Source organism: Eucalyptus grandis, chromosome 10 (genome assembly GCF_016545825.1).
Source record: "Eucalyptus grandis isolate ANBG69807.140 chromosome 10, ASM1654582v1, whole genome shotgun sequence".
Taxonomy (NCBI): domain Eukaryota; kingdom Viridiplantae; phylum Streptophyta; class Magnoliopsida; order Myrtales; family Myrtaceae; genus Eucalyptus; species Eucalyptus grandis.
The window spans coordinates 10,734,345-10,746,755 of NC_052621.1; the positions used below are offsets into that span (position 1 = coordinate 10,734,345).

The 12,411-nt window shown below is 41.0% G+C and overlaps 1 protein-coding gene across 1 annotated transcript; it reads right to left on the reverse strand.

Annotated features, from left to right (window-relative positions):
* Positions 1-4,822: 4,822 nt before the first annotated feature.
* Positions 4,823-8,883, reverse strand: LOC104421691. The gene is made up of 3 exons (XM_010033737.3): positions 7,997-8,883; positions 5,652-6,424; positions 4,823-5,200 (listed from the first exon to the last, which is right to left on the reverse strand). Exons 1-3 carry the CDS (start codon positions 8,750-8,752, stop codon positions 5,083-5,085), a joined length of 1,647 nt encoding a protein of 548 aa, XP_010032039.2. The 5' UTR covers positions 8,753-8,883; the 3' UTR covers positions 4,823-5,082.
* Positions 8,884-12,411: the final 3,528 nt, after the last annotated feature.

A 12,411-nucleotide genomic window follows, 5' to 3' on the forward strand; every position in this document is an offset into this window, starting at 1 on the left:
CGCTAGCAACATACACCACTAACAATCAAAAGCCTGGGAGAGCAATGAGAGGAGAGTCAACGCTTGAACGAAAGATTGCCCCATGATTACGACCATTCATTAACTCAGGAGGTTTCGATTGAATGGATCCGAATTCATCAACAACAAAGCCAAAAAGGACTGGATTCAGAGCACTGAAGAAGAGTCAAGCGCTCGAATTCTCCAATTTCTCATTCTCAGAAAGATCAAACAATAGTCAAAAGCTCATAAGGGGTCAACGACACCGATACACAGATGTGACGATGCATTCTCAATCAAACAACTTCCTTGCTCGAACCAGGAACCCGGAGAGAATCACCAACCAACCTGCGACGGCGAAGAGGGAGACGAACAGCACGACCGACCAGACGTGCGTCGGATCCTTGTCCTCGGGCAAGTACTCGTTCAGGCGCTTCACCCTCGCGAACGCCCTCCGCACGGGCCCCGGAGCCTGCCCGCGACATACGAGTCCCTCCCGAAGTACCTGGCGAGGAAGGAGTTCTCGTTGCCGAGGGTCTGCCGCACGATGTCCCGGCAGCCCCTGGCCAGCTCCACGCACATCTCCGCCGCCCTCTCGCGAACTCGCGTGGTCCATGGTGCCCCCTGACCCCTCCGACGCTGCCGTCCTGAACGCGCCGGCGGCCGGAACTCATCGCCCTCTCTCTCTCTCTCTCTCTCTCTCTCTCTCTCTCTCTGCCCTCCGTCCCCCGACCCAGTTCAGTTCGAAGCAAACCCAGAACCCATCTTAGTCAAAGAGGACGAGGGCAGGGCTGGATCTGCCAATCTGGCAACGGTGGTAGGCGGTGGTTGAGTTGGCCTGGAAAGGCTGGAAAGGAGGAGAAATGGGCCGAGAAAGGGGAGCGAGTCAAGCAGAGAGGGAGCAGCGTCTTTATGGGGATTGGAAAGGGAGGCGCACCCCGAGAGAGAGAGAGAGAGAGAGAGAGTTGAGAGTTGCTATCAATGAGCACTGCTGCGTAACCGCTGCTTCTCCGCCATGAACGGCATATTGTCAAAGCTTTGGGAGAAGGTCTTCCTTTATTTTTCCATCGTTTTCCTGGAGCTTTTCCCTTTCCCGGTTTTGAATTTTTCTGAGTGGGACGCGTCCTTGATTCTCTGTCGATCCACCGGCCACTGAATTCCACTGAAAAAGATGTGCAATGAGAAAAATCTGACCTTGATTTCTATAATTTCACATACTGAACTTTCATTTTATGTTTTTGTGTTTTTTTTTTTCGGTTTTTTAATTGAGCATAGTTCCAAACTGAAACCGGAAGCTATTTGACATTCTAAAGGTTGGAAATTAATTTGACAAATAGATTCTAGATTTCTTAATAAGCGTAAATTGATACCACCAAATGAAATTCAAGTAGACTCTAGAACTAATCTAAAACTTAACTAGAACGTTTTCAAATTTCATTTATACAAATAGGTTTCAAATTTCAAATTAAGAAAGCGGCCAAACGGGTTGATTCCAAGTTTTAAAGTGGAATCAGACAATCTCGAAATCGCTCACCTTTAGACAACCTATAAAGCGATTTTCTCACATGGTACTCAATTAATCTTGAATTTCAGCCAAAGTACACCAATTTTGTAAAAAGAAATGAAAAATTCCATAAATTAAATATTTAAAATAAAAAATTTATAACTTAATGCAAATTTCAGTAAATATGAACATATTTTGGACATATCATTCGAAGAAAAAAAAACTTAGGGAGCACCATTTAATCTGAGCAATTATTTGATAATGATTAGAGATGAACAGATTTGATTTCATACATGTTTTACCTAAAACTTGGAATCTACCTATTAAAATAAGTTTATCATTTTTTAGAATTTGAAACATACCATGTATAACATAGAACCTATAACCTATCTTGTTTGGGATCGGTTTAGGATCTACCTAAATTCCACCCATATAATTAATTGAACGATTGCAATAAATCAAAATATTTAATGAGCACACATGTTGCTATAATTCATTAATTATAACATTGTCTTTAAAAGTTAAGAGTCTCAGTCATAAAATTGAAGTTTGAAGTTCAAACTGGTGCTTTATGATTATACATCTATCATCGAACGATATAAAATATTATAAGATTGTGTAAAGATATAAACTAATAAAAACATTAAAACTTGTTCCAAATTTAAGTTACAGTTATAAGTTTTTAATCAAAATAACTTGTAATCTATTTACTGAAACATGTTTATTATTTTTGAAACTTAAAACCTATCATACACACCTTAGAACTTAGAATCTATAAGTTCTCACAATCCTGCTATCGATTCTACGTTCTATTCTAAAATCATATTTATTCCTAATCGAAGATAGTTCGATTTAAAATCTCACAATCAAAATCGGATCCCATGCACCACCTTCCGTCGAATCACTATATAAAAAAATATTTCCATTAGTCATTTTTATCTGCTGGGTGTCTTAACAATTATCGCTGCCTTGACACGAGAAAGTGCGTGGGATTAATTAATTTTATCTTAAAAAGAAAAGAAATGAATTTACTCTTTTGTCGCAGACTGGGAAAAAGACCGAACGGAATTATGGTCGCGGGTCTGGTGCACTGGCAGTGGCAGGGTGGGCGGCTCAGGATGACGTGGCCGCTGAGGATCTTTACGGCCATCACTTCGCCACGTGGCGACGATCGTGCGGGGAGGGGGCAGCGAAATTGTCGCGCCGGCGCCGTTGTTTGAGAGTGAACGGTTTCAATGGTTAATCCAGTTATTTGGAGCCACTCTGTCAATGTTTCGAATTTATCAGGACAGAACAGTTCTTTTTTCTCTTTTTTTTTCTATTTTAATTAAACAAAATAAAAGTGAATGCAATAACCAAAATTTGCATTTGTCAGTAATAATACATATTGAATACGTAAAATAAAATAAATAAAAATCTCAATACACGCAATCACGATTTATCAATTTATAGTCCAATTCTTCGATTTCATATTCAGTTCTTATTTAAAAATTGAGAATCAAACCACATAGTATTTATTCCAACGGAGAGTCGGATTGGTAACTGCGTAAATCTGAAGCCAGACTGATATTTTATGGCCAATTCTATAGTGATCTATGCTCACCCCTAATTTATCGTCTCCGCGCAAACTGCTGCGGTCAACGACGAGTCGTCCTGAATCCTGATTGGCTGACTTTGACGGAGGATAGGGTTGGCCGAGGACAGACGCGATGGGGTCCCACTTTCTTCCTTATTCCACCCTCCTTATTTTTCCTTCTCTCTCTCTCTTTTTAATCACTTTTGGTTGGAATAATGATGCGAGCACGTTGACTGATGACTAATGTAATTGTACTGCAATGGGTACATCTCTCTTTTTCGTTAAACCACCTTAGATTGAATAGTCCGTAGCCCTAAATAATTGGACAAAGCATATGAATACATTTTGATAGCGAGGTGAATTGAACATATGCCCGCATCTTTGATCCTTGTAGATAAATTTATTTCTTAACATCAAATTAGAACTTACAAATTTGAACATTCTAAAACTGAGAATAGCCTATTACCATTTACCAGCCATCACCAACCCCATTCATCCCCTATAGACATTATCATACTACTCACCTCATTCGAAGGTAACTTTTGGTCCGCGACTTTTCTCCCGTAATTATCCGTTCATTTACATGCATGCGCCCCCACACATTTCTGTTTAGCAATGGTAATTGTATAATCCAATCCGCATTTCGGGATGCTGCAAAAACTTTTCAAGACGAGAAAATCAATACTAGCCATGAAGAGCAACCGATCTGATGAACGGTCCCGACCCATCGTCATCATTTCCGAAATTGTCCCATTCTCAAGTGCGTTCACCAACTTTAATCGGAGAAGAAAGGAAGTCAAACCTATCATTCCTAATTCTTTGCGAGCTACTGTCGCCGTCGCTCGTCTTGCTACGAGAAGTGGGTCCACGAATGCTTCCCATCCCATTATCAAAAAGCTTGGAGTGGGACGAAGGGCACATCGTATCGTCACGTCCGTGGCGGTAACGAGTGTAATAATTCAGTCCGAGACAGCTCGAGCAAATAATCACACACGAGAGTACGCACGGCACATGGGCTCTCCAGTCCTTTAGCCCCGAGTGGCCTCAATAATGGGTGGTCCATCCCTACCTAACCACGCAGTTTTCGCACCATCGGTGAATATTCTGCCAAAATTATGCAGACACACCACCCCACCACCACCGCCCCCGCCGCCCCCCACCACCACCCCCCCCACTCAATCCACATGCTTGCAAAGTCCCAAGTTATCCAAATCAAACAACTTGGACAACAACTGGAGCAGCTTCCTCAGGTTTGCTCACATGCCACCTTTCGTGGCTGAAGTTTCGCCCGGAACCGGGTACATTTTCTAGGCCAAAGTGACGATGAGATCAGTCACAACCTTCGGACCTACTCGTGATTGCACACGCAACACATGCATTATAATCGCAGTGTATCGATGGGGAAGAGTTTAGGGAAAACTAAAAGCAAGCCCTATATAGCACCTCCCTTTTTAGGCATCGGCTCTTGACATGCGAGAATAATGGATAAGAGAAAGATTAACAGATGAAGGGAAATAGTTTGAGACGAAAGATATTTCCGGCATAATCCACCTTCTGGAAGCAGATTTTACCACCACAAACACCTTTCAATTTCCCTGTCGCTAGTCTCACACCTAAATCCATTGCATATAACTCTGATCCACTCCACATATTACCTTGGAGTACATCCAGAATCTGAAGAGGAAACTGACGTTTCCCTTTCCCATCTCTTTTCTTCCTAACTTGATTTACCAAAACGAGATATAGGTACTAACAAAAACTGTATGTCATACCATTCACCTTTTACTAGTGTACCTGTGATTGCGAAAGTAGCTAAGAAATTGAAAACTAAGGCAACTTTCAGTTTTCAGAATTTACAATTCAGCCCATCAACATATCAGCAGTGAAGTATAACGCCTTCTACCCATGTCCTATTCACAATTTTGGATCTTCCCATGCCAATGTTTCCTCGACAGTCAGAGAAACCTAAGATCTATGGATTCTATACATTCTTTTTCACGTAGCATCAGTACCTTCGGCGACCATCACGAATAATATTCCGCTCATTCCAGATTGGGCAGGAGCATGTTGCTTTCTTATTCCTCCACTCAGCTCCACAGGTATAGCAGAACTCATGTCCGCATCTACAATTTATGAAGGCAATCAATTGCAATCCAAATTTCGGAATTAAACAACTAAGTTGGCAAGACAGAATTATACAATTAGAAAATCATAGAAAAATTGGACAGCACAAATTTAACGAGTGGAAAGATCTATAACATGTCCTGGGCAGTATACCAGAAGAAGTCCTAGTTGTTTCTGGCCAACTCCAAAAGCAGTCCAGCCTGCTGGTGAGCTATGAACTCAGACAAAAGATCTGGGGCAACCCACCAACAGACCTAACTAAAATGTGAAGTTCACCCAAGGACCAAAACCCGAACTGAAAATCTCAAGTTCATTCTGAGATGAGATTTCCAAATTAAAGTGTGCAGAAAACATCCTAACGAAGAATAGAGCCCAGCTGACTGAGTGTAGGATCACATATCAAGTGTCAACGGTGAGAAAGGCAAATGAGGTTAAAGAACAGGGAAAAACCTGCACGTGATGTGATAGCAACCTTCAGCCAGTTCAACCAGATTTTTGCACTTCACACACTCACGCCACAGTCTCTTCCTTGCGAGAGACTTCAGCTGTGCATCTCCAGCAGTCGCAGTAGCACTCGACATCTGGTACTCATAGCAGGTCATGTTATAATGCCAGGGGACTTTGCAGTCAACACAGAAGAAGAATTGGCATTTCATGCAATTTCTAGCTCTGCTACGTTCAGCTCCAACAAAAGCACTTCTGGAATATTCTAAAACCTCTTGTTTTGACATTAAAGTGGAACACCTGGGATTTGGACAGTAGACTCTCTCTGTCACAGGAACAGATGCTTCTTTCATCCGTTGGCTCATAATTGAAATAACGTTTGGTTCCAGAAACCCACCACAGCTATCAATCTTCACCTCAGAGTTACAACCATCATGAGGACATGTAATCATCACTCCATCCAGCAACTTTGCTTCCACATGCCTCTTCATGCAAGTAAAGCAATACCTATGCAGACATTCCTCAACTGAAAACATTTCAGTGACACTTTTATCTTCAAAACATATAACACAAGTTTCCTTCAAGCTCTTCCCATGGTTAGTCTCCTCAGGCCATGAGATCTGAGAAACAATAGCATCTCTTGCTAGTTTATATGCATATTTACTATCATTTGGCCCCACCAGGGTTGCACCAAACTGCGTTAACTTCTTTTGGAGCATGGTAACCTCATTCAATGGTGCAGCAATCTTGCTTTGTCTGGGCAATTGGATGCCTCTGACCTGTCGTTATTGCTGATTATCAGGATTGATTACATAAAGAAAAAATGAAAAATAAAAACATGTAACCAAAGTTTCAGTAGTACATTCAATTTCTGAAGTATGTGGATAACGATAGGAGTTATAAATGAAAAATAGCATGAGAATGACACCTCCAATGAACAAACCAGAAGAGGACAACTGCAGAGCATCATGAGCAAAATAATGAAAATGCCATCTGAAACTTGAGGAGCAAACAACATCAATATATATTTGCAATTTTGCATCGAAGTGAACTTTAAAGAGCACACAATCAACATCGACGAAGCCGATTAAAACTTTCTATTTTTCCCTCTACAGGAGGCTGCAAAAACAGATGGGGTTGTATAAAGTGAAGATAATTTACAAGGTTTGCGAATTGAAAGTAGAAGCAAACCCTTGGTCAAAGCATCGCTTGATCAAAATCCAATGATAGACAAGTCATACCTACCAGCAAATTCTAATAGCAATTTAATGTACATCAAAAAAGAGAACTGACGTACTTAAAAGATCGAACAAAAAATTTCATGCCATATGGTTGTTGCTATTTACTCCAAATAAACAATTTCATCAGAAGTGTGATACTTTCTGGTAAGTAGATCAATAGTAACTCCTTGACAGAAAAGATAGAGCACCACAGTATCAGATGGGCAATCAGGTTACATTTGCGGAATATTGGTGACAGAAGTGTTTTGGTTCTCTGTAGTGAAATGAGTCATCATCATATACAGAATGGAGCAAATGCTTCTAAGGCTGCCGGAAAGAGCTGATGCAACCATGTGGACCTAGAGGCTATTACCTTGCAATATAGAGCATCATTGCTCTCCTTAGCAGAACAGATGTCAGTTTCTCACCATAAGATATCCCATTTCAAAAACAAAGTATTTAACTAACCATCTTAAAGTGATGAAGGGAGCAATGAAGCACCAAGCTTTATGACATTAGCCAGTTGAGATAGTTCCATACTTATAGATATTTGTCTAGCATATTCGCATTCCACCAATAAGAATAACATTCAGAGTATCATTACTAAGGGAAGAACTAGAAACAGTCTAGAGGAAAGTAAGGTAATTGTGCAGAATTAGCTCTAACGATTCACCAAGAAATGCATCGCATTTGGGAATACTTCTTCTTCGGATGGAGGATACTAAACAACTCATGCCAAAACTCCAATTTCTGGAACCAGAAAGATCACTTTGTTTACAACCCCTGCCTTTTTCTCCTTTGCAACATAGGGCGAAAAAACTATGGTCGGATAAAAAATGAAAGTCCCTCATCAACCAAACAGTAACAATTTACCAACTTAATTATTAGCAACTTTTAATACCTTGCTTAATGCCTATTACTGTACAAAAATACTAGTCAGCATCACCAGACCATTTCCGTTTCCCTAAAAACCGAGCCTAAGTAATCATGCATTACAAGTTAGAACAACGCATCAGATGCTCAAACCAGTCAGGATGAACCGACAGCTTAGTGAATGCACCAAAACTATGAGCAAAACGCGATTTTTCATGGGAAAAGACAGACTCAATGCCAAGGGTTGTCGAAACATACGTAGTTATACAGCCTAACATCGCTGATCAATACGTTAAGCCTCTTCAAATCCAGGCAAACCGCAGCATGAAGCCCTTGGACTAAGGCCTCAATCTCAGCTTCCAAGTCGCTGACCAAAACGTCGTTGATCAAAGGCTTCTTCAGCTCGATGATCACGTTGTCCTTGAAATCGCACACAGCCACCCCAAGCCCGGCCACCACGACCTTCTCGTCCTTAATCCACTCCTCGCTCACCAAACCCTTGACGTGAACCCTGAAACACTCGCCACTACTCGCGGACGACGACGACGACGACGATGCAGCAGAGGAGAGGCAACCGGCCTGGAACGGCTTGTGATACTCGTCGCCGTAGTTTCGCCACTCTTCCTCAGGGATGCCGACGATCTCGGCGGCGAACCTCATGTCGTGAACCCGACGGTCCAAGTCCTGCCTCATCCGCCGGAACTCCGCCTCGCAGTGCTCGCGATCCTGGTGCTCCTGCGCGTACCTCTCCATCTCGTCCAGCATCAGAGCGGTCGCCAGCGACCGACCGTCGCCGTCGCCGTCGCCGTCGCCGTCGCCTCCGACCAACCAGGCGCCGTCTGCGGCCGCCGGGGGGGACCCCGACGCCGAGGGGCGGGAAGGCGAGAGGGAAGCGCGGACGGCTTCCATCATCTGGAGTTGGAAGGCGTAGTCGGCGTCGGAGTCAAGGGCTCGGGACGCGACGAGCTCCCGGCGCTGCGCGGCGACGGCGGCCTCGAGGTCTCCGCCTTCCATTTTCTCGAGCCGGCGAAAGACTTTCCTGCGTTTTCTCGCGGGCGGATTGCGGGAAAGTGTGCGGGAAAGCAGCAGTGTATTTTCTCGGAGGTGGAGGGAAGATCGCGTTTTCGTCGCCTCTGTTACAAACGGAAGAGAGGAGTAGCGTTCCCCTTATGGAGGTAAATGGATGTTGTTTGATTGAATAAAAAATGGAACTTTAAAATGCACTTTCTTCTTAAAAAAAATCCTCTTCAATTTTCACCCTCCTTTTCAAGCGAAATTGGAGAAATTATCGATATACCTTCTCACCTATGTTAATCCACTTCACACTAAGCCGATAGCCAATAGGTTTTGATTGAATAAAAAGGGAACTTTAAAATGCAGGGTTTTTCCAAAAAAAAAAAAATTCTCCTCATCGATTTTCACCCTCTTTCCAAGCAAAATGGGAGAAATTATCGAAATATCTTCTCGCCGACGTTAATCCACTTCACATGAAGCCGATAGCCAACATGTGTTGGGAGTGCTTGAAACAAGCTCTCTCTACATAAGAGCAACTAAAGCTATTTGGTAACCATCCAAACAATGTCTGGTTTTGATTTTTGTTTCCAAGAATAGTTTGGAAACAGAATCGCATTTGGTAAAAGTTTTGTTCCTAAGAATAAATTTGTATTTTTTTGTTTCAGAATTAGATTTAGAATAAAATCAAGAATAAAAAAAAAAAGTTTGATTATTGTTCAGGGAACAAATCTAAGAATCAAAACCATATTTCTCTTCTTTTACCATTTTCTCTTCTTCTTCTTCTTCTTCATCTACCACCATCTTGCGGTTGGCTACCGTCGTTGTTGGTCGCCAAAGCAACCAATCCAGCGAGCTTGCCGAAGGCAAGCTCGGCCACTGACGAGAATCGCGCAACCCCACCAAAGGGCGAGCCCGAGCCTCAGTTGCCGGCGAGGCTTGGCCAACAAGGGCTAGCCTTGCCGAGAGCTAACAACACTCCGATGAGGTCGCTAGCCACCTAGGAAGAAGAAGAAGGGGAAGAGAGAAAGGGAAAAAAAGGAAAAAAAGAAAAAGTATTTAAAATTTAAAAGAAATTGATTTGGAACAAAATCAATGAGCACGGTACCAAACGCAATTATATCTCAAAATCAGAAATTTTGGACAATTACTAAACGGCTTAAAATGCTTAGAAATTGTTTTTGGAAACAGAATAAAAAAGAATCATTTCTAATAAGAATCTATTCCCGAGAACAAAATCGTTATCAAACGCACTTTAAAGAGTTTTTTTTTTGGTAAGGTAAATGGTATTATAGCTTTGAACAAAATACAAGAAAACTCAACCGGCTCCTAATCTTGCACTCTCGATACAATGTAGGGAGAGTGGAAGGGAGCACAATCAAGAAACAGGAAAAGAAGAATAACACGAACCAAACAGAGCAAGGACCGAAGGTCCAGGAGAGACAACAAAGAGCTAAGATTAGCAAAGACCCTCCGCTGCCAGAAGAGAAGCCAATGCCCGGATACCGAAGAGGCAGGGTGTTGAAGGACGCCGATCTAAGTATGATCCTGTCGATTGCTGAAGATAGCTGGGTGGAAGCCCCAACTCCGCTGGAGACGTCTATTCCTCGAGATATCAGGGATATTAGAAAAACTTGCAGCTTTGTCCTTCACACTTTTGATAATGTGATTTTTGATTGAAGTAAGGACGACCGACTCTCCACGAAAGATAATGGCATTCCTTTTCTTCCAAATGATATAGCACATAGCAGCAAAAGAATGCCGTGCTATAATGTGAAAAAAATCTTTGCCTTTGAGGAACCGCATAGCCCAGAGGAGGTTATCCTTCCAAGGCCTAGGACGCCAAGGAAGATTGCAGCGAGTGGCCCAAAAATAAGCGACAGAAGCCGTTAGATGGCAATCAAAAAATAAGTGGTCAGTGGAATCAGGGACCTCATTACAAAAAGCACAGGTGGTGTAGTCAATTCTACCATATGATATAAGGAGTTGTTGCGTGGGTAGCCGATTTTTAGTAATCAACCAGAAAATGAATTGGAACCTGGGAGTAATGCCGCCTGCCCAAATGAGAGAAGCCCAAGGAGCGGGGGGTCTCTTCCTTCTGAGGCGGTCCCATGCGGACCCAATGGTGAAGCGACCCGAAGGGTGCCATCTCCAGGAAAAGCAATCCGGAGAGGAGTTACGCACTTTAAAGAGTTCATCTTTGTTAGTTTGTGATTTTGCGGGTTGACGAAAAAAGGAAAAAAAAATACATATATATGACTGCACATGGGTACACATTACTACGTTAGAGTAAAGAAAAACTCCTACTTTTTTTTTAAAGATTTCCAACTTTTTCTTTTTTACTTTTCCATATATCTTCAGTTAATGTCAATTCTTTTGAAATGTAAATTGGGTTAGTTAGACTAGAACCGCATTCAAATTTCAGATATATTATTCTCTATCCAGGTTTATCGGCAGGATCTCTTTGCTCTTTGAAATTTTAACCAACATTACTTTTTTTTTATTTGATGATTCGAGATTTTCATGATGAAGAATTGCCAAAAAAGAAGAAGAAAAGGGTTTAATAACAGAGGAAGTCTCACCTGGGCAGCTTTGCGTTATTTTAATCCAAATTCAAGATCAAATGCATCACGGCCTTTAATTTTGTGTAATATAAGTCAATCATATAATTCTTTTGGAATGTAAACTTGGTTGGTTAGACTATAACCACATTCAAATTTGGTTTGGATATATTATTCTCGATTTAGATGTATCAATGGAATGTCTTTGCTATTTGAAATTTAACCAACTTTGAAATTTTAATTAACAATTATTTTTCATTATTTGATGATTCGAAATTTTCGTAACGATGAATCGTCAAAAAGAAAAGTCAATGAAAGTTAAAAAGTCAACTTGCCCATGAAATTCCACACGTTTCTAGTTTTTCCAGTCTGGCCGGTGACGCACTTTCACAGTTCAACAGGAAAAGAAGAGAAATGACGAAATAATGGTGGGAAATTTACCGTGAGAGTTACGGCCCATTTCAGGCCACAAATTTCTTCAAAGAAACCTGAAAATTCTTTTATCCGATTTCCACTTACACCTACCATTTACTTATTGTAGTAATTTTTTCTGAAAAGTTATATTCATTTTTTTCCCTTGATGTCTACAAAGTTGTTATATAGCGAGTGTGTAAATAATTTACAAGATGTCTAAACATCTTTATTGTAAGACCAAAAAAATGCTAGATGTTCTATTAACAGCACCTCTAAAATTAAACATTTTTTACACTTGCGATAGTGAATGAAAATATTCATCAATGAACACAATTGCCAAAATAAAGAGTCAAATACCTAATTTACATAATCTAAAACTTTAATAAATTATGCTCAAGCCATGGCAATCTTAGTTAACTCAAAAATCAAAATTATAATCATCTTGTGAGTAACTAAAGATGGATTTTATTTAAAAATTTAAGTATATTGAATTTTTTTAATTAATTTTTTTTTTTTTTACCTCGATGCATTTTCCTTTTGTATTGCCACACTTTTTCTCCATACTAGCCAACTTTCAATTTTTTTACTTTTTTGATAATTCTTTGAAGTCTCATCATATTAGATTAAAATACACGTGTGGGTTGCTAATTTGATTTTTATTGCATCTAGAATTGGTGAAATTGATGT

Bases quoted from the DNA above. Each gene is read 5' to 3' on its own strand.
- LOC104421691 (XM_010033737.3), bottom strand. From the start codon at position 8,752: ATGGAAGGCGGAGACCTCGAGGCCGCCGTCGCCGCGCAGCGCCGGGAG. The intron at 6,425-7,996 runs GTATGTTTCGAC...CAATAACGACAG, and splicing joins ATGTTAGGCTGTATAACTAC to GTCAGAGGCATCCAATTGCC. The intron at 5,201-5,651 runs GTTTTTCCCTGT...CATAAATTGTAG, and splicing joins TGCTATCACATCACGTGCAG to ATGCGGACATGAGTTCTGCT.